We start from the raw sequence: 24,585 nt of genomic DNA, 5'->3' as shown, positions 1-24,585 counted from the left end.
CCCAGTACTACTACTGTCTCTCTTAATTGGCATGAGAAATGGAATCAGTTCTGCCCATGATTTTCTAATTTGTCACTCTAGCTCTAGTTCCACCTAACAGCTGTTCCAATCCAAAGAAATCCTGTTGAACACTGTAGACTTGGAAAAGAAGCAGCATGAAAACAGACTTGGAAACACAATAATGAAGATAAACTGAAAATGTTAACAAAACATGTATTGTACTTAAGCGAATCATTACAGTGATACTGGATATGGAACCCTGCACCTCTTGGTCACAGGTTCAACTGCACGATAATGTGGGTAGTGAGAATTTTTACTTTTTTTACAACTGTTCATTGTCCAATATGAAATAGGTACACGGCCCTAGTTGAGGCAACAGCACAGCACAGAGACCAAAGCTGTGTTTGGCTGTAATTTCCATTGCATCTTATTCTTCAAAACTTGAAGATTCTCTAGAATAAGAGGCTAGGACTGTCCAAATGACATGACAACACTCCAATGATACTGCAAAGAGATAAGAGATTTTATTCCACCAACCCTTCCCCCAACCCCACCTGTTAGAATATGTAAAATAACTTTGTGAAAGATCCTGAAAATTCCCCAGACATTTTAAGAATATTACATTTTCTATTTTTTGTGTTGCAGCATTGTTTTCTGTTCGGCAACCTGGGGTCCGTTTGTATATAAGCTCATCTTTCCACAGATAGAAAAGTGCAGAAACATAATCAGCAACCACTACTTGACTTTGAAAGGGGAAGCAAACATCATCCTCCTTAAAATCATGTTTTTAACCAAGAAAAGTTATAACTCTAAAGGCTCTTTTAAAGAAGGAAGAAAACCTAGAAGTACATATGTACATAATAGTCCAGCACTTTCCAAGAGTGATGGATTTACTCTTGGTATGTAACTACTGAACATACTGTATATACATAGTTGAAAGTCAAAAAGGTCCATATTGTTCTAAGGTGAAAAGTTGTACAGTGAAAAGGTCCAAGACAGTGGTTAGAAGCAATTCACACTTTTGCAGCTTCCACGTGAGCCTTGGTTGAGGATGAAAAAGTAGGGTGATCAGGCAAGAAGCCTCAGGAAGTAGGGTGATCATGGAAAGAAGCCTCAGGAAGCAGGCTGGATAAATTTTTCTTAATAATTCATTCACTATCTTTTGGCCAAGGGAGAAATACACATACTCCAGTGTTGTCTCCTGAAAGAGAATTCTGGACTTCACAAGCCATTCTTCCAGAGAGGGCAATTAATTGTCTTATGACACAAACTGCTAAGACATTACCTATTCCTACATACAACACACAACAAAGTGCTAAAACTGGCCTCAACTCTTTCTGGTGCCAACCTGTTCTATGACTGCAATTAGAAGGGATCAGTGGAGACTCAAACTGATAGTGAATTGTTGAAGACCCTAATATATATTGCAAAAGCATTGCCCTGACAGCAGAAGGTAACACAAGAGTTACACAAGTGCTTTTAGCCACTGGAGATAGATATTTGACATACTAACAAGATGACTTTAATACACAGTATAGAGCTATGGAAAAAGTGGTCAGTGTGTATCACAATGAAAAGCATATACTAAATTGGGACATATGACAACAACAAAAAAAGTGATGGACACCAGTTATTATTTTAGATAGGTGCATCAGGCACTTGGGATGAGAAAGATGAAATAAAACTGTGGTATGTGGCGGGGTTCTGGAGAAGACTACTGTGTATACTCATAGGGTAAGATGATAAAAATGTTTCACGTAACTGAGCTGGGAACATGGCATTCTAAGCCCCTCCTTCCCCTCAACTAATAATAAAATCTAGAACCAAAGGTGCCTTTGTTTCTTCCTAGTTCTCAGTCCTACTGTTTGAAGAGAAGGACCTGCTACAGCTGACACCAGCTGAAACAACAGAAATATTATGGGAGAGTGTCTCTTTTTGCCCCAGTGAAAGCTGGCTCAGCCACTAACAAAAAATACCAGACTATCAGGAATTCTTTCCTCCCCAAGCAGCACTCAGAAATGTCCAATACCATTCTAAAGAACAAGAGCTAATGATCCTATGTCATCTTCCTAGTAAAGAACAGTCAGGTGGTCCTTCTGCATCATTTGAACTACAAGCCTTGAGGGGAGGGGGGGGGTGGTACTGGTGGGAGAAGTAGCCATTCTGGAGACCAGCAGCTGTGACAGATAAAAATACGTAGAGAATGAAGAGTACAGAAGAACAGTGAAATATCAGATGGCCTGACTTCTCCTTGTCTAAGACTGCTCCACCCTACTTTAATTAAGCAATGAGAAAAACTCAGTGAGTAGCAATGGATTTAAACTTGGACTACAATACAGCATAAAATATTGAAAAATAATGTTACATAAGTGAATGTGCTTATCATGGTATTGTAGATGAGTCAACATATGACAGCAGACTGCAATTCATGAGCAGTTTTTGTCTGGGGTCTCATCAGAAGTACCCTGTGTCAGATTATTCCTATGCACTGGTAAAGAGCCTGTAAAATGGGAATAAAAAAAATAAATAAATAAAAGAAAGAATCAACTTTAGGATTCTTTCTTTAAAAGTTCTGATTATTTTGTGGGATTCAGAATTGCTGTGTGGTGCAGTACATCTCACAATCTTTAAGAAGACTCTTAGTTCAGGGCTTACTGGCAAGAAGATGAAAATTTTAGCAGCAAATCTAAGACCATCTTGAGCAAAAGCTAAGAATGTAGTACAGTAACCATCAGATTTGATTTGAAAAAATCATAATAATGACAAGCAGCTGTTATCAGATCTTAAAGAAAGGAGACTGTAATTTGCCAAGACCTACTCTTATCCCCAAATCCCCCACATCATAAACTATGCTAAATAAGAAAAAGAAAGCAGGCAACTAAACCAAGAAGGACCACAAAATGCTACTCATTGACTTTACCTGAAACAGTATTGACTCCTATGCCCAGACATGGAGGTCAAGCACATATTCCAAATAGACTTTGATATTTAGCGAATCACGGAGGAAGGAACTATTTTAAGAACAAGTGACCATGCGATTGGAAAGATGCTGAGAAACAGAAGTTGGTTGTGCCCAGTGAGTGCTTAACACTTTATCCATCTCTTTATTAATTAGCTTATATTCATTTGTGCTTGTGATTATTAAGATGCTTCATAATGCTATTTTTCCCTTAAAAAGAAACCTAGAACACAGTACCGGATTTCAGTGACAAGAATAATATCTTACAACTCTCATCCAGCTTCCAAGATGAATATGAAAGTAATACATTACTCTCCATCTGTATCACATTTTCTCAAGGAAAAAAATGTAAAATCAATAGAATAACCACACCAAACTAAAGAGCCTACATTATTACATAATGGTGCTTACAGCAGCACTATTAAAAAGGCTATTTTCCAATGTTTTCAAACGTCCATCTTTTATTATTTTATCTGGTTAAAGAAGAGGAAGCAGTTTACCTGGATATCACTCAGTTTATTCAGGAAACGGGTTGTTAACTGAGGTCCATTCTCCATAGTTGGAATGTGCAAGTGCTGACACAGAATAAAGAAGGGAGGGGAGGAAGAGAGAGAATAATATGTAAAAATAGTTTTACATATATATGAATACCCTAGGGTCACCAAGAATTTAAATAAAGGTCACTAATTTGAATAAATATTTATCAAGCTTTCCAGCCTTCCTTACAAGTAGGTAAGGGTTGTTGTAATGTTTTTCATAGGAGGGCATGCTGAACTAGTGATAACACAAATTAGTTGAATTGTTGTGTTGTTTTTAAATAAAGGCTAATCTAAGCTTTCCAGTAGATCTGTCCAAAATGGGGGGTACATTGTACAGGCAAGAGTAGTAACTCCATACACAGTATTTAATTTCAAAGTATATTATGTAGAAACACAACAGGTACATTTATAGTACTTACAACTAAGCGCCTTGATGTCTCTCATATCTTAGCACCTGATAATATCAATACATTTATTCCACCTTATTAATTCAAGAAGTATCATCTAATAGACATTTACTGTATTTCTCATGTTTAATGAACAAAGCACATCCATATATGCATCTGCAATAATTCAGCCTTCTGAACTAACTTTGTGCCGACTAAATAGCATTAAGTCAGCTTAACAGTCTGAATGCCTGTAGAATTCCACCTGTGCAGGAGAAATCTCCCATAAAAGAAGCTGTGTACTCTCCTAAACCTCCAGCTCTTCCATTAGAGCTGGGTTCCCTGCAATGATGGGTGAAGAAGAGATGAAGTTGAGAAGGAAAGAATGCAGTGGTTTAGAAATTTGGTTCCTTGTGAAAGTCACCTCTCCTCATTCTTCCCTTAGCTTTGAAAATAGAAGAAACAAGGGAGAATGTATTTTTCTGTATTTTCAAACAGGCTTGGAGCTGGGAACTTCTCCTCATCCAAAAAAAAAAAAAACCCTAAAAAATAAAAAATTAACTCTTGAAAATACCCTAGAAGACAAGAGGGAAGGTTCTCTTCTGATAACATAGCAGTAACTCATTTGGGAAACAAAATACTGACACTGTTCATCTTTCCAGGAGCTTCTGGCAACATTCCTTTTCTCTCTGTTTTTTAATTAAGCTGCAGTTAATTATGATAAAATTCTGAAGAAGGAGAGGAGAGGCAGGAGCTGGGAGCAGAGAGAAGGAAGGAAAGGAAAAGGTAAAAGAAGAGGGGTGGAACACATTTTCTTACCTTGCCTTTATATAAAATTTTAGAGATAGGACATACTACACAGGCTGTTCCAGCACCAAACATCTCCTTTACTCTGTCCTCTTCCAAGGCAGCTGTCAAGTCACTCATAGTGATATATCGTTCGGACACTTTGAATTCTCCCTGCATGAGAAGAATCAACCATAAAAATTGTAAAACTTTACAAATGGTTTATACTTTTGTTTTCCATTTTAAAACATCTCTAATAGGATTATTAGCCTAGTGGCAATCAGTCAAGTTTTGGCTATGATCCTGTGATCTTTTCAAACCTTCCAGTATCACATAAGATAGATTCTAGTCGAAACAATTACCTTTGAGGAAGCCAGTGCTTTGCCAGATATAATGCTGATGAGTAAGTGGCACTCCCCTCTGATTTGGTACAGAATATCAATATTGCATTAAGGCATAACACAGCAGAATCTGTCATGGTTTATGTGACACAGGATCTGACTACTTATGGGCTCAAGCATGCTAGAGTTCATGCAAAAATTACTCAATTATGTCAAAAGAGCTTTGAGCCCACTCCCAAATAATTCCTAAGCAACATACATTCTGTTAACTCCACCTCCAATGCCAACCACATGTGACAGATTTCTTTAATCCCTGGTAAAATTTCACACTGTAGCCTGCACACAACTGTCACATAAAAAAAATACTGTACTACAGGTATGAGTAAAGCAATTCACACTGGACAGTCTCAACATAAGTTGTGTTTTACCTTCTGCAAGTGTTAAAGAATGCATAGCAACTGATTGAGGGGTTGTGTTTAAAGAACAGAAATAAACATCAAACTTTGAAATGTTCATTTCATGGATTTATGTGGACTTTATTGTTGCATTAGACCAAATTAAAGCTTAGCCATTGTTTCATATCCAAGTTCTTTAACATGAAACAGATGCTTTTGATAAAAAACACGATTAGCTCTAGACAGGATAGTATTTGGAGAGAAGAACAGAAACACCACATAAGGAGAGTTTCAGACAGGTTAGGGAATGGAGGTCAGGAAAGACGAGAACAACCTTCGTGAAGCAGAAGACACATAATTATTCAAGAAGACTTGAGAGTCTGGTATCTCAAGCCCTATCAACTGGGTATACCTATCTTGTAGAGGAGATGAGACTGAGAAGCGTGCATGTGTATCTGCACTTGGGGTGTTCCAATATGAATAAAGATGTGTAAGAGTTCAGTGCAGGTCAACAAGTGGCACATATGTGCTACAAAGTACATGCCTATCTCTCTTCACTGCAAGTTAGATGTAAGTGATACATCAACTGTACTTCAGGAAGTCTTTCAGCTACAGGTGGTTAGAAGCGGAATTAGTATCAGGGGAAAAGGGCCAAAACCAAGAGACAGGATACTGGGCTTGATAGGCCTTTGGATCTATAGTATTCTTATTCAGGCCACAGTAAAACCTCTGAATACAGTACAGGCAGAATGGACAGACAGTCTGCTGCATTTCAAGGTACGAGGTAGTCCCAAGTGTCCAAGTAAGTTCTTGAATGGCTACATGACAGAACTGGAATCTGGAAGCAGGCAGATTACTTCAAAACTGTGGATGGATTGTAGGCTGCATGCTAGTTATTAGAAATAAGGGTGAAACCATGAGAACTAGATGGAGAAAGAGTGTGCTGATGACTGAAGTATGGCTGTAGTCATGCATGGTAATTGTTTCCTTGATTTAAGTTGCTTGACCAGAGGATTTGATGAGAATTTTCATGTTAAATACTACACGGGGATACTTTAACAAGCTTGGTATTGTTCTGTGTGACAGATGTGGGTATTCTAATGATGTTGCTGGAAATCTGAATTAGCATGCTCTTAGTTCCCACGCAGGTTAAGGGATTTCAGTACTTACAGGGGCTTACAAGAAAGATAGAGACAAATTTTTGTCAGAGCCTGTTGCAATAGGACAAGGGGTAATGGTTTTAAACTAAAAGAGAGTAGATTCAGTCTAGATAATATTTTCTTTTTTTACAATGAGAGTGGTGAAACAATGGAACAGGTTGCCCAGAGAGGTGGAAAATGCCCCATCCCTCCCTGGAAAACCATTGATGGTCAAGCTGGATGGCACTTTGAGCAACATGATCTAGTTGAAGATGTCCTTGCTCACTGCAGCTGGAGTTGGTCTAGGTGACCTTTAAGATCCCTTCCAACCCAAAATATTCTATGATTTGACCAGATCAGCTGAACTTCAAAATACTGAGCACCAAGAATGCTTACTTTCATCAATGTTGTAACATGATAGTTGAAACTATCAGTGCCAGGGTCAAAACACTCACCCAATTGTGTGCCAGATCCAAAATACTTTGTCTTGTCACTCCTGGAAGGATGATGCCATCTAAAGGTGGGGTTGCCAGTTCATTTTCTGTCAAACACAAATGAAATGGAAATACTGGTTGAAAAACAAAGAAACAGAAAAATTTACTGATATTACATCATTAATTAACGCACTTACGAATAAGGGGTTCAGTATCCCTACTTTGTAGCATTAATACGAAACATCTACCAGAAATTTTAAGGCCCATTTACTGAAAGAGCAAAACAGTGGAAACCTTGCCAAATGTATCACGAGAGGAGGCTTCCTTAATGATCTATTGTCTTGGCCTAGACTTCCTTTTTCCCAGTAATTTTCTCTTTATGCAAAAAGAGCAGTCCTAATAAAATTCCAAGTGCCAATAATTCAAACTGTTCAAATATTGTGGTCTGTTACCTTGTTCTTGTTTGCTTTTGAAAAAAGGTTGTTAGGTAAATATTCATCTAACTAGTGAAATGGTAGATAAATGGTAATCCGTACATGGTAAGTACTTAAATTACAACAGAGATGTTTGTATGTAGTGTTCGTTCTTCCATCTGACCTTTGCAACAAATCAAAGCTAATCTTTTTCATTTTAAGCCATTACATACCACGCATTCAGTGTTTCTATTATCAGAGGATACTGAGCATTTACTCTTTCAGATAGCCAGGTTCTTTTAAGACAGTCTCAATTCTTCACTAAGAAATTATGACATCCACAGTCTTTCAGAATTACTCTTCATATTTTTTCCTAACCATTGTCTCTTCTCAATGAGAATCCATTACCTTTCTTCATCTTATAAAGATACTACCCTGTCCATTAAATCCACAAACCATTAAGGTTTTTGATTCTTTTATACCAGGCCACATAAAAGAAGATACATATTTTCATGTTTTTATTACATTGCCCCTTATGACCTGCAAAAGATCAGTGAATCCAGGCCTGTTTGAATCAGTCTCAAAGGCAAAACTGTGTTAAAAAATGTTCCTATAGGTCGTGTGGAAACTTGCAGCTGAGTACAAGAGAGAATCATGGTATTCACCCTTGGGCTGAGATAGCAGGTTGAGCTCAGCTGCTTAATGCTCTGTTGACAGCTAGATAGTCCTGCACACAAACACAGTCTGCCAGCCAGCACATACACAGCTCCAGACAGACTACAGCATCACTCTGCAAGAGGGGGCTTTAGGAGTTGGGGTGGGGTAGTGAAAACGGAGGATAAATAAATTGAACTGTTCATTGAATCTGCTACTCACTGTCCATTCTCTCTGGAAATGTCTGTTATTAATACAGCCACCCCTGGAATTATTCATTTGGACTTGAAGTTTTTCCTACCTATGCCCCATGTTCCTTTTACGAGGATGCCAAAACGTATATAAAAAAAGGCTGCCCTAGAATGCTCTATATGTTTTGCTTTGGTTTGACTAACCAATAGTGTGATTCCCTGACCTATCCCAGACTCCTACCCACAGCAGTGGTCTCTTCTTTCTCATACAGTCAGGAACAGTAAGCTTTCTTGAAGTCTGTCTAGCATCACTCCTAACATGATGTGTGTCTGGTCCCAATTCTGCACAACTACCATAAGAAAGAGGATTTAAAAACCTTCCATGAGCCGCAGGGGTCACCTGAATCTGAACACTGAAGACCTGATACTCTGCATTTGTGACCCAGTCACATACAAATGCATCCCTTTCTTAAACAGAAAACTTCAAATAATGCATACCTTAATATCAGATTTTGACTACACACCAGCTAATGTTCTCTATTGTGTGATATTGCCACAGATCTTGGCCAGAACCTGTTCGAGCTGATTAACATATATTAATTGATTTGAGCTAGTTTGAAAAGGTGCCAGGCTAAACCAGCCACCAAACAGCACTTGAGTAGAGAGGATGTTGGGCATCTCAAAATGTTTCAAACAGCCTGATCTGTAGAATTCTGTCAACTATACATATGAGGCCTACCAGCCTGAGGCCACCCAAAGAACATCTGCTGCCCTGGTATCCGGCAGAGATGATAATGCTATACAACAAAGCATGCCAAAAACACTCATCCTCTCTGTGAATTGATGCCAAACCAGTCTCTATATGGCATCAGTTTGTCCATCTCTAAAAAAACCCAAACCAACCCAGACTGAGCTCACAGACTCCATTTGCCTTCTGAATAATTTTCATGTGCTAGAAGCCTTAAAATGTATAGTAACAAAAGGGGGGAAAGGCATTTGAAGAAAATGTCAGGGCTTCTCTTCAGTTGACTGCTGTTATTGCTACAATAGTAGCACTATAAGTCCAGTGTCCCATTAAACCAGGCATGGTATAGGCATGCTGTAACAATGGTACTCCATCAGTGTTTAAAGGGATTTTTAAAATGAGGTCTTCAATATTACACAGCTTCAATTTTTACACACCTGTATTTATGAACATATAGCAGATAAGACTCCAAGTATGGGATGCCTTCAGTACTATTCACACTGAAATAATGCTGAGAAATACACCAAAATACATTTTAACAGAAGGGAACTTCAGAGTCAAGGAGAACCCAGGAAGCCTTCGCTTCAGGATTATTAACACTGACTTTCTCTTCCAGTTTGTTCTGTTTCTATTCCTTTCTCCTTATTCCCCTCAGGCTTTTCTTCTACTCTCCCCTCATGCAATCACCCTTTGTGTCTCTGTCAATTTACTTTCCTCAATTACTTTCTCCTCCTTTTCTTTGCCTGTCATCTCATTCATTTGATGCTCTACCCTCCTTGCTATTGTTATGGCTTTCTATTAGACCAGAAGGTATGATCCTTAATTTGCTAGTAGCCTTCTTGTAAAAGGTAATTGTGAAGCACAAATAATCCTCCACATCAAGCTTGCCTGATGCTTTACCTGCCTGTTCTACCAAAAAAAAAAAAAATATATATATATATATATATCAATTTATGTGAGCTATTTTGAAGTGGGCACTATTAATCCCAACTTTAATAACAGCACAAAAATATTAAGCAATGCCTGAATGCTATTCACAATGCCTTAACATTAAAGCTAGAAGTAGAACCCAGGTGGTTCCAAATCATTCTGAAGAAAGTGAATTTTTGGAAAGTACACACAGATTTCATAGTTAGCAACCTTCAAGTTGGACATATGTTTAAATTTTAAGGTTTTCCATGATGTCAAGACTATATTCTAAGCAAAAGAACAGGCATTATTAAATGAAATCAGTTTCAATGTCAACAGCTGATGTGCTCTGAAGAGGCAGGTGGAAGGGACTGCAGGGTGACCAAAATTTTCACTTTGTTAACATAAACCATAAACAGTGTTTGATGACTAAAATATCACACTCCTAAATTTATGCCAGAGCAGCAGTGGCGATACAAAAGCAGCGGAGAATATGTCATATTATTTTACCAGAAATTGAGAAGTTTCTTCCCCTACTGCCTCCTTGATGTTAAAAACATTTTTCCAAGCTCCTGCTGATGCCCAAGACAACATGTCATGTTTAATCACAGTGCTGTAACTCAAAATACATAGCAAAGGCTTGCAAGAAAAGCCTGATCTCACTGGAAGCACAGATGTCCTTTAGTCTAGGCTTTGGTCTTTGATTTGTTATAAACCAAGGAGAGCAGTTAAGACTACTCTGCAGTGACCTCTGAATACACAAAGAAGGGCATTTTCCTTTTGATGATGATCTGTAATTTCTGCCTCACTATTTTTATGCTAGATCCCTCTCTCAGCTGCAGAATTTGCATAACAAAACAAAACCACATTTTAAGTAAGTATCTTTTGTGAAGTGACAGAACATAATGGCAAACGCAGATCACAATGTAATGCCATAGAGAGGTGTGTGATGACACCCTTTGGTAGCATTTCTTAATCAAAGATATCATAAATTAAGCATTAATCAACACATCAGGGGACAGCAAAATGCTCCAATGATGCTAATGACCACATCGTGTGGAATGGCAGGTGTGCCAGTATACAGTTAGCTTGGGTGGCATGAATTACAAGTTGTTTGCTATGGCCACCTCACAATAGTACTATTCAGTAGTGCACTGGTCACGTAGTGATTGGCAGATCTTTGAAACAGTACTGTGCTGCAGCTGGATAATTCCAGCATATTCCTGGTTTAAGTACAATGAGAACATTGAATTCTAATTATGTCCCCCCTTCAGTGTCCTTTCCCTGAGCAGAATGAGCCAAAATCTATTTTTGTGTCTTTCCAGAGAAGTTATACAAGAATGAATGGCCATCTAACTATGCTGACAAATCTACTGCTGCTGTAACAACAACATTTCTCATATTTACAGTTTCATTCACAAGACATCACAGACTCATTCAACACTGAATGAGTGTCATTCCTCTTACAAAAGTAGTAATGATTTTGCAGAAAAACAAGTAATGTAACTGGAAATGAAAGTTGGGTAGCTGGATTCCCATTAGCTACACTATCAAAAGCATACTTCTGTCCCCAGAGAATGTTGCCTCTGTACTGCAGCTGAGAAGTGCCAGGAAAATGTCAGTGTTCAAAGGTACCCATGGCACTATGATGAAGTTGGAGTCCGAACCCTACATGTGCTGCCATGCAAAAATTCAGTAACACTTAACTTGCACAGAAGACCAGCATTCATGGAAGTCAGATGTCCTTTTATTCACTTGCCTATACAGTGGTTCAATCCTTTAAGGAGCTAGAGTCATGTAATCCACTGAATCAGTTCTCAGGTGCTGTCGACGCGAGAGTCACAGACAATGCAGAGATGATCAATGTGATCAGTGATTGCCAATTTATTACAAGGCTTTAACTCCTTATATACCATTTCTTACAGGTACTTACAGTGATTTGGCATATTATGATTGGATACATGTCTTGAAGACCCTTAGCGACTAGCATATAATTGGTTAAGCACAGGTGTGAGAACTTGACCTCAAAAGCTTGCCAACAGCCCACAGTTCTCATAACTCAGTGAATTACAGCTTCTTCTTATCTTGCTTGCTTAAGCTTCCTCGGGCCTCTCACAGCCTTGCTGTATCTTTCAGGATTATTCGGAGTTTATGTACCAATTATCCATTCTCCTGTGAGAACACTGTCTCCACAAGGTGCAGCTAACACTTCTCAAGCTCTGAGTACTTGCATGCCTAATATCTATTTCTGAGATGTCTAGTTGGCTGTTCATTAACTAGATAGCTTTCTAATCAGCATATACGTTGCTCAGAGATGACTATGGGTACAAATTGGTAAAAATGGCTTCAAGAACGATGGTATATCTTGAAAGCATCTTTCCAGCATTAGTGATGTGGGATGCCGACTGACATGTTTCTCTCTCTCTGCCTCCACTGGACAGAACTTCAAAATTCTTCAGAGACAATTTCTTCATCAGTTGGATGGCAAAATACTTTTGGCTATCCTTTAGGAATATTTGACTTGTCAGAAAGTGATAATGGGAACCACTCATGCCCAAAGTCACATAGTTTAGAGTTATATGGCCATAAGGTGTCTTTAGTATGTCCCCATATTTTTCAGACCAAATACCTCCTTCAAGATAAAGCATGCTGCTAGAGTTGACACAAAGCCTTCAGTGTGACCTGGCTACGCTCTACCCTTACGAGCATGTGGACTGACCCAACAGTTTAGGATGTTAGTAGGTAGTACTCACAGCTACTCCAGAATCTCCTCTTTCACAATAGTATAACTTAGTTATCTACTAGTTTTCAGAAAAAAATAGACATTTCCTTTAATAAATCATCTTTATTTATGATCTGCCCTTTTATATAGTTTATTTTGTGTATTAAAGTCCCAACTGTTCTACTTAGAATGGTTTGTGTTACTATACCTCCATCTTCATTTATCCAGTAGAGAAACAGATTCATTGTTCCAACTTCAGTTATTTGATGATCTTCTCCATAGAGCCACAAAACCTGCTGGCAGCCAAATTCCAGGGCTTCTTGCTGGGCATAAATAGAAGAACCATAATTCCTTCCAGAAACAAAAAGAAAGAGCAAACAGTTATAAGTATCTAGTTGGGTATTTTCTCATTTATGTACAAGGTTTTGTGCACATTTACCTTATGAGCTAGTGCTCTGCACAGTCACTGCTTGTCCCTGGAATATTTTAATTGGAAGTATTCTACTAATGTTTTCCTAGATTATTTGTAGCTACAACCCCAAAACTTCCCATCCAGTTCATGTGGGGTTTTTTGGTTGGTTTTTTTTTTAACAAAAGCAAAACAAAACAAAACAAAACCAACCAAACAAAAAACATCTACCTTATCTCACATATGTCAGATGAACCTCTTGAAATAGAAAAATCACCAGAGGCAAGTTATTTCTTTTCTAGTAAAAGACGTTCACAGAACTAGTAGCTTCATGAGCTGCAGACAGGCCTCAAATTCCATATCCTCAAGAAGCAACTGTCTTCTCAAAATGCTGCCTACAGCGAACCTGACTACTGAGCTACTCCATACATAGCTGCTTTGAGGGAGGGAAAAAATTCTTTACAGTTTCTGATGTTACCATCAAGACCTAAACTTAGCAGCCCAAAGTGCTGACCACACTGGAGTTACATTTTCACCTTTGGGCACATATCAAGTCAGTAGTGATCCCAGACTATACCCTTTTGTTCACAGCTGACATATGAAGGATGCATAGGTACAATTAACGTATTTGTAAAACCAAACAAAACCAAACAAAACCTATAGTTCTCAGAACATAGGACTGAATGAAGGAAAGCTGTTGAGCAGCATTTGACAGCTACTAACTTCCTGCCTAGAAAAGAAACTCCCAGGTAGAGGCAATAAGCTTTGTTTAAACCAAAGACCAAGGACATATAATAGAGTAATTTATTTATCCACTTCCAAGTTGCTTGCTCCAGTCCAGTCCTACACAGTTTCAACTCTGCAAGTCAAGTACTTGGACATTAACAATAATGTGTCTACCTAGCTGGTGCTTTGGCCTAGTTCAGCAGAAAACTGCCAGATGATGGGCAAGTCGATGCAGGTAATTGTCCCATGCTTTTCTTTAAACACCTGTACTCCCCTAGTTAACTGCAGATGGCTTGTTGGGACAGCCTGCCAAAGGAGGAGCTCAGCAGTCAATGCCGCTCACTGCCCAGTTGGCAGAAGGCTACTACACTGAATGCTGCATCACAGCAGTCATATCTCTAGTGTCAACTTCTGCAGGGGGAACAGCCAAAATATTACATGGACACCTTCCAGGTCTAGTATCTCAGCCTGAGATGCTGCAAAATTATCTCTGCAAGTGATCCACTTGACTGTAATATGCAAATAAAAATATGCAACTGAATTGTATACATAATATTTGTGAAGTACAATTTTGAAATCTGTGTTAAATTGTTTGTTTCACTGCTACATTTAATACCTCCATTTCTGCTGGATTAGATACTTCACTAAAAACCAAACCTCCTCTGTAAGCTATGTAGAAGATGTAGAATTATGTTTTCTTACGCTCCTAGTTTGCAGTCCCCCGTTCCTCCTTTCCAGGCTCTTACATATTTTGGATCTGCCCATAAGGATATGGGATTAAAGCTTCCACTTGCAAAGTAAGGGCCCACAGGGCTCAGTATGACATACAGTAGGGCTTTAGTTGGCTTCTTCACTCCAAGGGAAGGCTGAAAAAAGGAAATGTAAAAATAATTAAAACTAACTAACATCAGATACTACACAATTAGCTTTTGAACACTGCTTTCAGATGAACTGCAGCACAAGAGTGCTTTTACCAGGACAATGCAAAGTGATGCAAAGAAGACAAAATATTTATACAACTTCCCCCCTAACGAGAGCAATGTACTACCCTAATTTTATATACTGTCACCATTTATTTACGGCTGCTTCATTTATATTATTCTAACCTTCACAAGTATTTGTGAAGCAAACCGTATCGTGGGCTGCATTAAAAGGAGTGTGACCAGCACGTCGAAGGAGGTGATCCTGATCCTCTACTCTGCTCTTGTGAGGCCTCACACTTGAAGTACTGTGCACAGTTCTGGTGTCCTGAGCATAAGAAGAACATGAAGCTGTTGGAACAAGTCCAGAGGAGGGCCACAGGGATGATCAGGGGACTGGAGCACCTCGTGTATGAAGAATAGTTAGGGTTGGAAAGGACATAAGATCAACTAGTTCCAACCCCCCTGCCATGGGAAGAGACAGCTCACACTAAACCATATCACCCAAGGCTCTGTCCAGCCTGGCCTTGAACACCGCCAGGGATGGAGCATTCACAACTTCCCTGGGCAACCCATTCCAGTGCCTCACCTCCCTAACAGGAAAGAACCTCCTCCTTATATCCAATCTAAATTTCTCCTGTTGAAGTTTTAACCTGTTACCCCTTGTCCTGTCACTACAGTCCTAACGAAGAGTCCCCCCTAGCATCCTTATAGGCCCCCTTCAGATACTGGAGGGCTGCTATGAGGTCTCCACGCAGCCTTCTCTTCTCCAGGCTGAACAGCCCCAACTTTCGCAGCCTATCTTCATATGGGAGGTGCTCCAGCCCCCAATCATCCTCGGGGCCCTCCTCTGGACTTGTTCCAACAGCTCCATGTCCTTTTTATGTTGAGGACTGCACACAATATTCCAAGTGAGGTCTCAGGAGAGCAGGGTAGAGGGGCAGGATCACCTCCTTCTACCTGCTGGTCACACTCTTTTTGATGCAGCCCAGGTTGCGGTTGGCTTTCTGGGCTGCAAGCACACACTGCCAGCTCATGTTAAGTTTCTCATACTTCTCCACAGGGCTGCTCTGAATCTCTTCTCTGCCCAGTCTGTAGCTGTGCCTGCGATTGCTCCGACCCAGGGGTAGGACCTTGCACTTGGCATGGTTAACCTTCATGAGGCTGGCATCAGCCCACCTCACAAGCGTGTCAAGGTCCCTTTGGATGGCATTCCTTCACTCCAGCATGTCAACCAAACCACACAGCTTGGTGTCATCGGCAAACTTCGTGAGGGTGCACTCAATCCCACTGTGCATGTCACCAACAAAGATGTTGAACAAGACCCGTCCCAACACCAGTCCCTTAGGGACACCACTCGTTACTGGTCTCCAGCTGGGTATTGAGCCACTGACCACAACTCTTTGCGTGCGGCCATCCAGCCAGTTCTTTATCCACTGAGTGGTCCACCTATCAATTTGATGTCTCTCCAATTTAGAGACAAGGATGTCATGTGGGACAGCGTCAAACGCTTTACACAAGTCCAGATAGATGACGTCAACTGCTCTACCCCTGTCCGTCAGTTCCTTAGCCCCATCATAGAGGGCCACCAAATTGTTCAGGCAGGATTTCCTCTTAGTGAAGCCATGTATGGTGCCTACTTACAGATGTGGATACTGCAGAAGAGTAACTGGCCTAGTTGGGAAACCATACATTCTTTATCTTTCTTGTTCTATGCTCTACCATTATAGGCTTCTCTCTTACCACAGTGAAAAAACACTAATCTTAAAGTTTTAATTAAAATGATCTCCCTATTTCTAATTCCCTTCATAAATACTATAGGCTTGACTCACACTCATGTGAAACTCGGTAATACCTAGTTGCTAAGGAGTCTCGTGCAAGGTTGAGTTTATCTGGGTTCAAGAATAAACTGACACAAGAGATTGTTTTTTGTTCTGTTAAGAGTGTCTCTCAGAAAGGCCATCTTAATTTACTGCGTAGAATCTTCCAAAATCTCCTCATTGAAGTAAGGATGGAAATACAAATTGAAATCACAAAATTACACAACAAATTTCTGTTCCCTCACAATTTCTTTAGATTATTAGTATTTTAAAGGCATACGTTACCGTGTGACAAATAACTGTCCTTCTAGTACAAACCCAAAGTTAATCTAGATTTTGCCGTTGCCACTCAGAACAGTTAATAGTTTACTTTCTGAGACCTAAACCAATATGTCCACTAGGTGGTGGTGTGGTCAACATAAATTTGCAAAGTAGACCTGCAGATGACTAACCTGGAAGTAAAAACATAAAACCGATTTGCCCCTGAACTGTAATACTGTTGTCTAGTGACTGCTGTATATTTCCCTTTATGGATGGAAGCTTTTCCTTTATGCTTAAGTACCCAAAATTTATGAGAGGAAAGAGAAATGGTTTTTACCTCAGTTCCAATTAAGGTAGGACGGATGTAAAGGCTGGCAGTGGTTGAGTATGGGACCCACTCCTTTTCCACTTCCACAAGCTTCCGGATGCACTCTAGAAGCTCATTCTGGTCAAAATGCTGGGAAGGAAGAGCAAAGGGTGAAAAGCAAATGGAGAAATACAGCCTAAACACTCTGTGGTCTTTATAGATCCATATGCTAAGAGGAACACTTCATCAGGGTAAGTAACAGAGACAGCCCATAGAGGTTCATGGGACTACACTATCTTCCTGGACTTCATTTCTCACAGAATTCAAAATTCCCATGGTTTTTGCTACTGTGCCTTCTCTTGCAGTATCCTGGATGCATTCATCTGCAACAAAGTATCCTTCTAAGATAGCAAAAAGGAGCCACTGACTCTTGCCTCCAAAGCACATGGAAAGAACAGCCTGTGCACCCAGCACCTTCATTTTAGCACACTGCAAGCTATGCCACCACCTCTTCCACAGAAAGAGTGATTTGTGTTATAAAACTGAGGGACCCATCAAGTCCCCCAGTTTCATGAAATTGCATTTTTTTTACAGTAATAAAGCTAATAAGCATGGGAGGAGATTCACGGGTCAATATCCACTTGTTAAAAGCCACATTAAGTTGCTAGCGTGGCCAAAACGGAAGGCACTCAGAGGCTGAAGGACTTAACTGAAGTAGAAAGAAGAAAAGGAAGAACATTAGTGCCAGAACAACTTGATCAGCTCTCTGCATGCAAATATCTGCAGAACAGCTCTTATCCCTCAGAACTAGACTGTGTACATTTGAAGCAGTAGAGAGACAATGAAGAAAGCAAAATACTGTGGTGATTTAAAGGAAAAATGTATTTTGAACGGTTCACTGAGTAAGTTCTCTGTAACAGAGTTTAACTGAACTATTCAAGAGTTAGAGTGTTTGATAAACGTTACAATACTGTAAAGTTTCAGAAATTTGCATTTTGAAAATGAAAATATGCTCTGACTTAAGAAGAACATGATGCCTTAACTACATACCGGCAGAGTTGCTCGTCTTGCTGATCGTGCCATCCTCTCCATGTTGAGGGTTGGCCGGAACAGGCGGATTTTGCCATCCACTCCTCGGTAAGCTTTCATTCCTTCAAACAACTACCAAACCAAAAAGGAGGAAAAAGAAAGCAAATAATAATTGAGACATTTTATCTCCTGATGATCTGTGCAAAAGCAACAAACATGCTTTGGAAATCAAAGAACTACACAGTACTCAAGGCGTAAGTGCCAACTAGTTAATGGTTGGAACATACTCCTTTGAGGTAGTTTTATGACATTTATATTGCAAAGGTGACCTGCCTATGCTTCAGATAAATCTTTATCTGTCAGAGGACTTAACAACAACCATTTTTTTCACAACTTGGTTACAGCAATTAAAATTTGTAGCATGTGTTTCAATTAACTATTCACTCACATCCTGACTGATACATAAGGCTGAGCTAAATCAGTATTCTCCCTTAAGGGAAAGATCCATAGAATTTAATTATATATGTTAAACATTTTTATGGCTCTGTCAAAAATTCATTTTGGTAGGAAGCATGGAATGAGGCAATTAAGGGAACTCTGTTGCAGTTCTTGTTGTAGTTGCAGCAAAATCTTGGTCGCTTAGTTCCCCCATACAACCCTATGCTGTGGAAAGGGGTTTAACTAGCATGAGAGACAGAGGCATCAGCCTTACACTAGAGGGAGAATGCATGAAAATGTTTCGCCTATACTTAACAGGAAACTTAAATTAGCTATAGCTATCCCATCAAACTGCACAATCCAGATGACTGGTGTTGACAATCGAATTACCAAAACCATTATTCTATCAGTGCCCTACCAGCAGAATGTTCTACAGCATCTCCTAAGCACAGCAAACAATATACCCACAAAATATCCACAGTTATTTTCAGTTACAGATTGGTAATTTCTAGTTATAGTCAGTAAACAACAATTTTGTATACATAATTATATAAAATTAAATTTAAAAACCTATTTATTATGTAAGCTCACATCAATATATAAATATATACAGGTATTTAGATTAAGTATTAAAGGATCACTCATGTAAATAGACAAGAATTTTAGAATTTATCTTTTAAAGCATTTCTTTGTACATTAAATTTCAGTACAAGTTCTATGAATTTAACTGCATCACTTCTTTCAGTCTCCTCAGACTTCTCCTCCTGACTGCTCCACACAAAATGTCTGGAAGTACATTTTTTTGCAGTTGAAGTCTACATATGCAGGGGTTTTATATTTGGAAAAAAAGAATCTTGCATTTGTGTGTAAGTAATTTTAGTAGAATACTCAAGGTTTGATTATTATTAAATTCTGTAACATTTCCCCAGAAGGATCAATGAATTGCAATGTCTAGAAAAGTTTTGTGAGGTCCCATGATAGAGCTAGGTCCTTCCACATGACAAATTTTAACTGGTTTGTAACTGGGTTGCAGGAATCCCAACAATATTCCTTTGGCTATATGCTAACTATGTAGCAGAACCAGAATTAGAACCCAGAACATTTTGCCTTCAAAATTTATCTTATTCCTATGGCAATACCAACCTTATTAAAAGGTTTGTGTGCAGTTTTGAAAAAGAAACAGTTCCTGGGACAGATGTTGTAGCTATAAGAAACATTTTTAATAAAGGGTGGCACAGCTGGTTATATGGTGATACTTTGATATGATTTTTATTGAGCCAGTTACTAGCTAATACCACAGTGCTATAATGCTACTATCTTATCACAGAACAGTTGTTTCCCCCCACCCTTCTCCCCAACACACTCACAGAATTTTTAATGAGAGGGAAAAGAAAGGAATGTTGCTACTAAGATCTGATCAATGGTTTGAGAGAAGTAAGAATCACATCATTACTGAAACACAAAGCCTTCTCAAGCTGTTAAATCTTTTTCTCCAAAGAGAAATACTTAACTTTCCAGAGCTCAGTAAAACCTTTCACTCATTCAAAAGGGAGACAGTGATGTGTTCCAGAAATGCTCACATGAATTAAAGCAACTGCTGTGGTTGCTTGATGGCTGGTTGCTGCAGTGGTGTGCAAACAGTATTATCTGACATCTGTACATCACAGGATCTGGAGTTCTGCAGATCCAGACTACCACACAGCATCATGGAGGGCAAGGAGAAAGGGGAGGGAATGCCAAATTCATCATGTTTATTATACCCACTGTGTATTCATTGAGCCACAGCATTGGCACCAGATTCTCCTCTGTCTGTCCTCTTGGCTAGAGGAATCGTGATGCAATAAGGGTAAAAGAATAAAAATATGGAGGGGGAAAAAAAAAAAAGAAGAGCATATTCATATTAGCAATAACTTCAGACTAGGCCAGAGGCTGAGCATTAAAGCAATATGCTACTAAGAGTGAAATATAGATCCAGGACTCCAGCGTGGTTTCTTAATTCTTGGGCAGATCAAGAGCTGCAGCATTAGTCACAGGGGCCTGTTGTAATTTACAGAGGACCTTTGGAGGCCCAGTGACTAGATGAGGAAAAAACAGCAACAACAAAAAATGGTGAAGGCAGGAGCTCAAGGACAACAAGCAAGGAAAAGCTGAAAAGCTTGATCCTTCCTTTATGCTAGTAGTTTAAAAAAAAAAAAAAAAAAAAGAAGAGAAGAAATGGACAAAGAAATAATAAAAGAAGCATAAGCAACTCCACTAACTTCAGTGGAGACACTCCCACCTACCCAGAAGTGGGAGGAGAAACAGTTTTCCATTTCACCATATGTGCCCTGCTGAGGCTTTCACACAAATGTGAGTATAGCCGAAGCTGCTCTGGAAACACAAAAGCCAGCTTTAGCCAGTAAGCAGCTAAGCAAGGAAACTGTTAACCACGCTGGTTTCCAACTTAACATTTCACTTTCCAAACTTCCTTGCTCTATGTTTTCTGCTTAAATGCACTTGTATATGCTGAATAAATCAGATCTAGTTTGGAGCTCGTCAGAATTGCCTGGAGTTGAAAACAAATATCTATCTAGTCTGTTCTGCAATCCAAGATATGAACCTTTAAAACAGCTTGAAATAGGCTCTCACAAAGTGCATGTTCAGTCTCCAAATTAAAGTTACTCTTGGAATTTCAGAGTTTTATCCAGTGCTTCATTAAGTTACAGTAACTGGATAGTAACTGTCAGTGAACTAGAACACTTTTTCAAATGAATTTGTCATCACACAAGCATTACAGAATAACAGAATGGTTTGGGTTGGAAAAGACCTTAAGGTCATCTAGTTCCAACCCCACGGCAGTGATGCCTCCCACTAGACCATGTTACCCAAGGCTCTGTCCAGCATGGCCTTGAACGCTGCCAGGGATGGAGCATTTATCATTTTTTTGGGCAACCTGTTCCAGTGCCTCACTACCCTTACATTAGAGAGCTTCTTCCTTATATCTTATCTGAAATTCCCCCGCTTAAGTTTAACCCCGTTATCCCTTGTCCTAGCACTACAGCCCCTGATGAAGAAAGGGTCACCTTCACTGGTCTAGAAAGTTAAGTGAACTGGAATCCACAGGTCAGAGTTCCTTCTGAGTTATACTAACATAAATATAATCTTGTAAACAATGGAATTATTCTGGAAGGACATCAGCTATCAAAACAAAATGTAACTCAGTACTAATGAACTGCAGACAGTAACAGTCCATGTATTACAAAGGTATGGTTTCAAAAGCTAATGAAACAGAACAGTTTCCAAATAATTCATTACTCACTTCTACAGCATAATGCAGAGATGAGGAAGCTGGATGCAATGAAAGGTTCTCAAGTGGCTTAATATAAGGTTTCTCCCATCCTGAAGCCAAGGACCATTCAATTATCAGCATATTATCAGTGAACACAGTTCCAAACACCAAACCATTGGGGTCTGGTTTTTCCTTCAAAGTCGTAGCTGGGGTGATAATCAAGTCTGAAGCCTGAAAGAATATGAAGACAAAAATGAAGTGTATAAAAATGATCAACTCAGACTGATTTAAAAGTTATTCTCCATTAGTGAACATGGACAAATGTGATATTTTATCCGTGAGGACATTTAATAACAGAATGCTTAAAGGCAGCTAACCTCTAAGTAGCTGGCAAAGTCCTCATACTGTGTATGCACACATATACACAGTGCTGCTTATACCAGAAGTACTTGGCATATTTTGAAGAACCGTTAAGTGGAGGAAGCAGTACAAAGTGTAAAACCAGAAAATCAGCAGATGAAAATTTCTTGGACACTCAGATTAACATATGCGTACAAGGTCCAGAAATGCTCAATTGCTGTATCTCAGAACATAAACTGATCATCAGAAATTAATCCCTCTCACAGCTAACTAGATACATTATGCTGATTTGCCTTCAATCCATAACACCAATGTGAGAGATCAGAGCCTGCAGTCAGCAGATTACTTGGGTCACACCAGCTTGTTCATTCACATCCATATTTTCTTAGAAAGGTTCCATTAGCAAAGAAGGTTAAATGTTTCCTTGCATGATAAACTGTAGAGACTTTATCTTACAAGCTAGGACTAGCTCCAGAAATGCAAAATAGGGATTTTTGTACTGGTTTTGGCTGGGAGAGAGTTAATTTTCTTTATGGTAGCTCATATGGTGTGAATCAGCCTAAAGAACAGCAGGGGAAGAAGGAAAGCAGGATTACTTGCAGGTCACTCCCTTTTATACACAGATAGGGGCTAAACAACTAGAAAGGGCGATGAAGGGGGCAGAGTTTCAATCCACACTCTCCATTCTCTTTCTGTACCATCTGAGCATTTAAACTGCTGGTCAGAAGCAAGAAAGAATTCAACAAAGAATCATATTCAAAGGTCCATTTCCCTTCCTAACATGACTCAGAAAGCACTGACCCTTATTACATACCCCCACCCAAGTAAGAACTTACTTCTTTATGTTGGGTACATATAAAGTAGACTGGAATGCAGGTAGTTCAGACTACTGTTCAAATCAGCTGTACGTGCACTAAAAAGACATGTTTTGGAAGAGATACCAGTGACAGCTCAGACTCATTTTGAAAAATAAAAAAAAAATGGTCTCAAGCTTTTGAAAAAGAACACATGCACTCTTGTCTCTGTAAACAACCTGATTTTCAAGATGTCTTTAACGTACAATGGCCTGGTTTTATGGGTCGGTTGATTTTTGTTTGGGTTTTGGTTGGTTGGGTTTGGTTGGGGTTTTTTTGCTTAATGGCTTAGGTGTAAAATTAACTTAGAGCTGGAACACATGAATTGATAACAGCTTGTTTTAAACTATCCAGTTATAGGGCTTGATTAAATATTAAAGTGCATTAGCCTGATTGAACTAATACATAATTTGATGAAACAACAATTACTCTTCTTAACTCTTTAGAGTAACCTTTATCTTGCTGACAATGAACACTCCAATGGGAAAAGCACTACTTAATGATGTCCTGAAAATAAAAATGAGTTTTACCTGACAGCCTTTTATCATGCACTTTGGAAAACAAACAAACAAACAAGAAAAAAAAACAAAAAACCAAACAACAAAAACACAAACCAAACCAACCAAACAAACAAAAAAAACCCCACAAAACCACAACCAACCAACCATCCCACTCCCCCACCCCCCCAGGAGTGTGGATCAAATTAAAAGCCACAAAGGAGTGTTTGTAATTATCCACAATGGAAGACAGCTCAGGAAAACATTTATGCAGGAGCAGGATGTGAATGGGGGTTAAGCAAGGATGTAGAATGCAGTTATATCCTTGGCTTTATCTCTGGACAGAATCACAACTTCTAAAGAACTCCTACTGCCAGTGATATTAGCAGCTGTCCCTGAAGCCATGGCTTATGTCTCATCTCAGGTGATTTTCATTAAGGTAATTAACTTTACAATAAAGTGGCCTGGGGACCAGAGCTATCATATGGAGTCTCATCCCCTAGAACTCCCATCACTGTGCTGATTACTGCTTTTATGCCTCAGTTTTTCACTCCCACAGTTGTGGAGACACACTAGTGGAAAGGCAGCACTACAAAACAGTTTGTTAACCTCATCAGGGTTAACAAATAGCTTTTACTTTAAGGATTGAAAAGATTTTATCTTGGCTCTTCTCCCAGGTCCACTCGCAGATGTAGAAAGAGCAGCAAACTGCAGCCACAAGTGAAGAAACATGCTCACTTGGGAGCATTTGGGTTTTCTTTGACCCAGTTTTGTCACCTAAGTTATTTCTCCAGATTGGACAGTTCAAGAGACAGTTCAGAGTGTCTGTCATGTGAGTCTAATTAACAGAAAGAGGGTCCTAGATCCAGAGTCACTCCTATGCTGGTTCATTAGTGATAAGAGGTGGGCCACATGCTCACTTCCGCAAGTTCAATAAAATGGGTACTCCTCTGTGATGGGTGGTCACACAGCAGTGCCTATGGCTCAGAGAAGGAGCCCACACCGTTCAGCTTTCAGCCCCAAGGACTGGGGACTTCCTACAGTCACAAACACAAATCACTGGGCTGGATTTCAGGTTGAGTG

At 39.4% G+C, this 24,585-nt stretch overlaps 1 protein-coding gene across 2 annotated transcripts in view; it reads right to left on the bottom strand.

The window, feature by feature from the left end:
• BCAT1 (branched chain amino acid transaminase 1) overlaps positions 1-24,585 on the bottom strand; it is a 62,729-nt gene that overhangs the window by 7,798 nt on the left and 30,346 nt on the right. The window contains exons 3-11 of one of the 2 annotated variants that reach the window (XM_061353619.1): positions 21,822-22,022; positions 20,288-20,344; positions 18,107-18,217; positions 17,087-17,206; positions 14,451-14,614; positions 12,822-12,964; positions 7,001-7,086; positions 4,704-4,844; positions 3,460-3,534 (exon numbers count right to left, since the gene is read on the bottom strand). In XM_061353619.1, coding sequence (XP_061209603.1) covers positions 3,460-3,534; positions 4,704-4,844; positions 7,001-7,086; positions 12,822-12,964; positions 14,451-14,614; positions 17,087-17,206; positions 18,107-18,217; positions 20,288-20,344; positions 21,822-22,022 — 1,098 coding nt within the window. The remainder of the gene's footprint in view (positions 1-3,459; positions 3,535-4,703; positions 4,845-7,000; positions 7,087-12,821; positions 12,965-14,450; positions 14,615-17,086; positions 17,207-18,106; positions 18,218-20,287; positions 20,345-21,821; positions 22,023-24,585) is intronic. The other variant, XM_061353620.1, reaches the window with a different exon arrangement.

The sequence above is a fragment of the Neopsephotus bourkii genome, unplaced genomic scaffold (assembly GCF_033783945.1).
Source record: "Neopsephotus bourkii isolate Nb327-2 ecotype Australia unplaced genomic scaffold, CSIRO-AGI_Nbou_v1 NB_690, whole genome shotgun sequence".
Taxonomy (NCBI): domain Eukaryota; kingdom Metazoa; phylum Chordata; class Aves; order Psittaciformes; family Psittacidae; genus Neopsephotus; species Neopsephotus bourkii.
The sequence above is the reverse complement of the archived record's forward strand: the minus strand, read 5'-3'. Positions and strand labels throughout refer to the sequence as shown.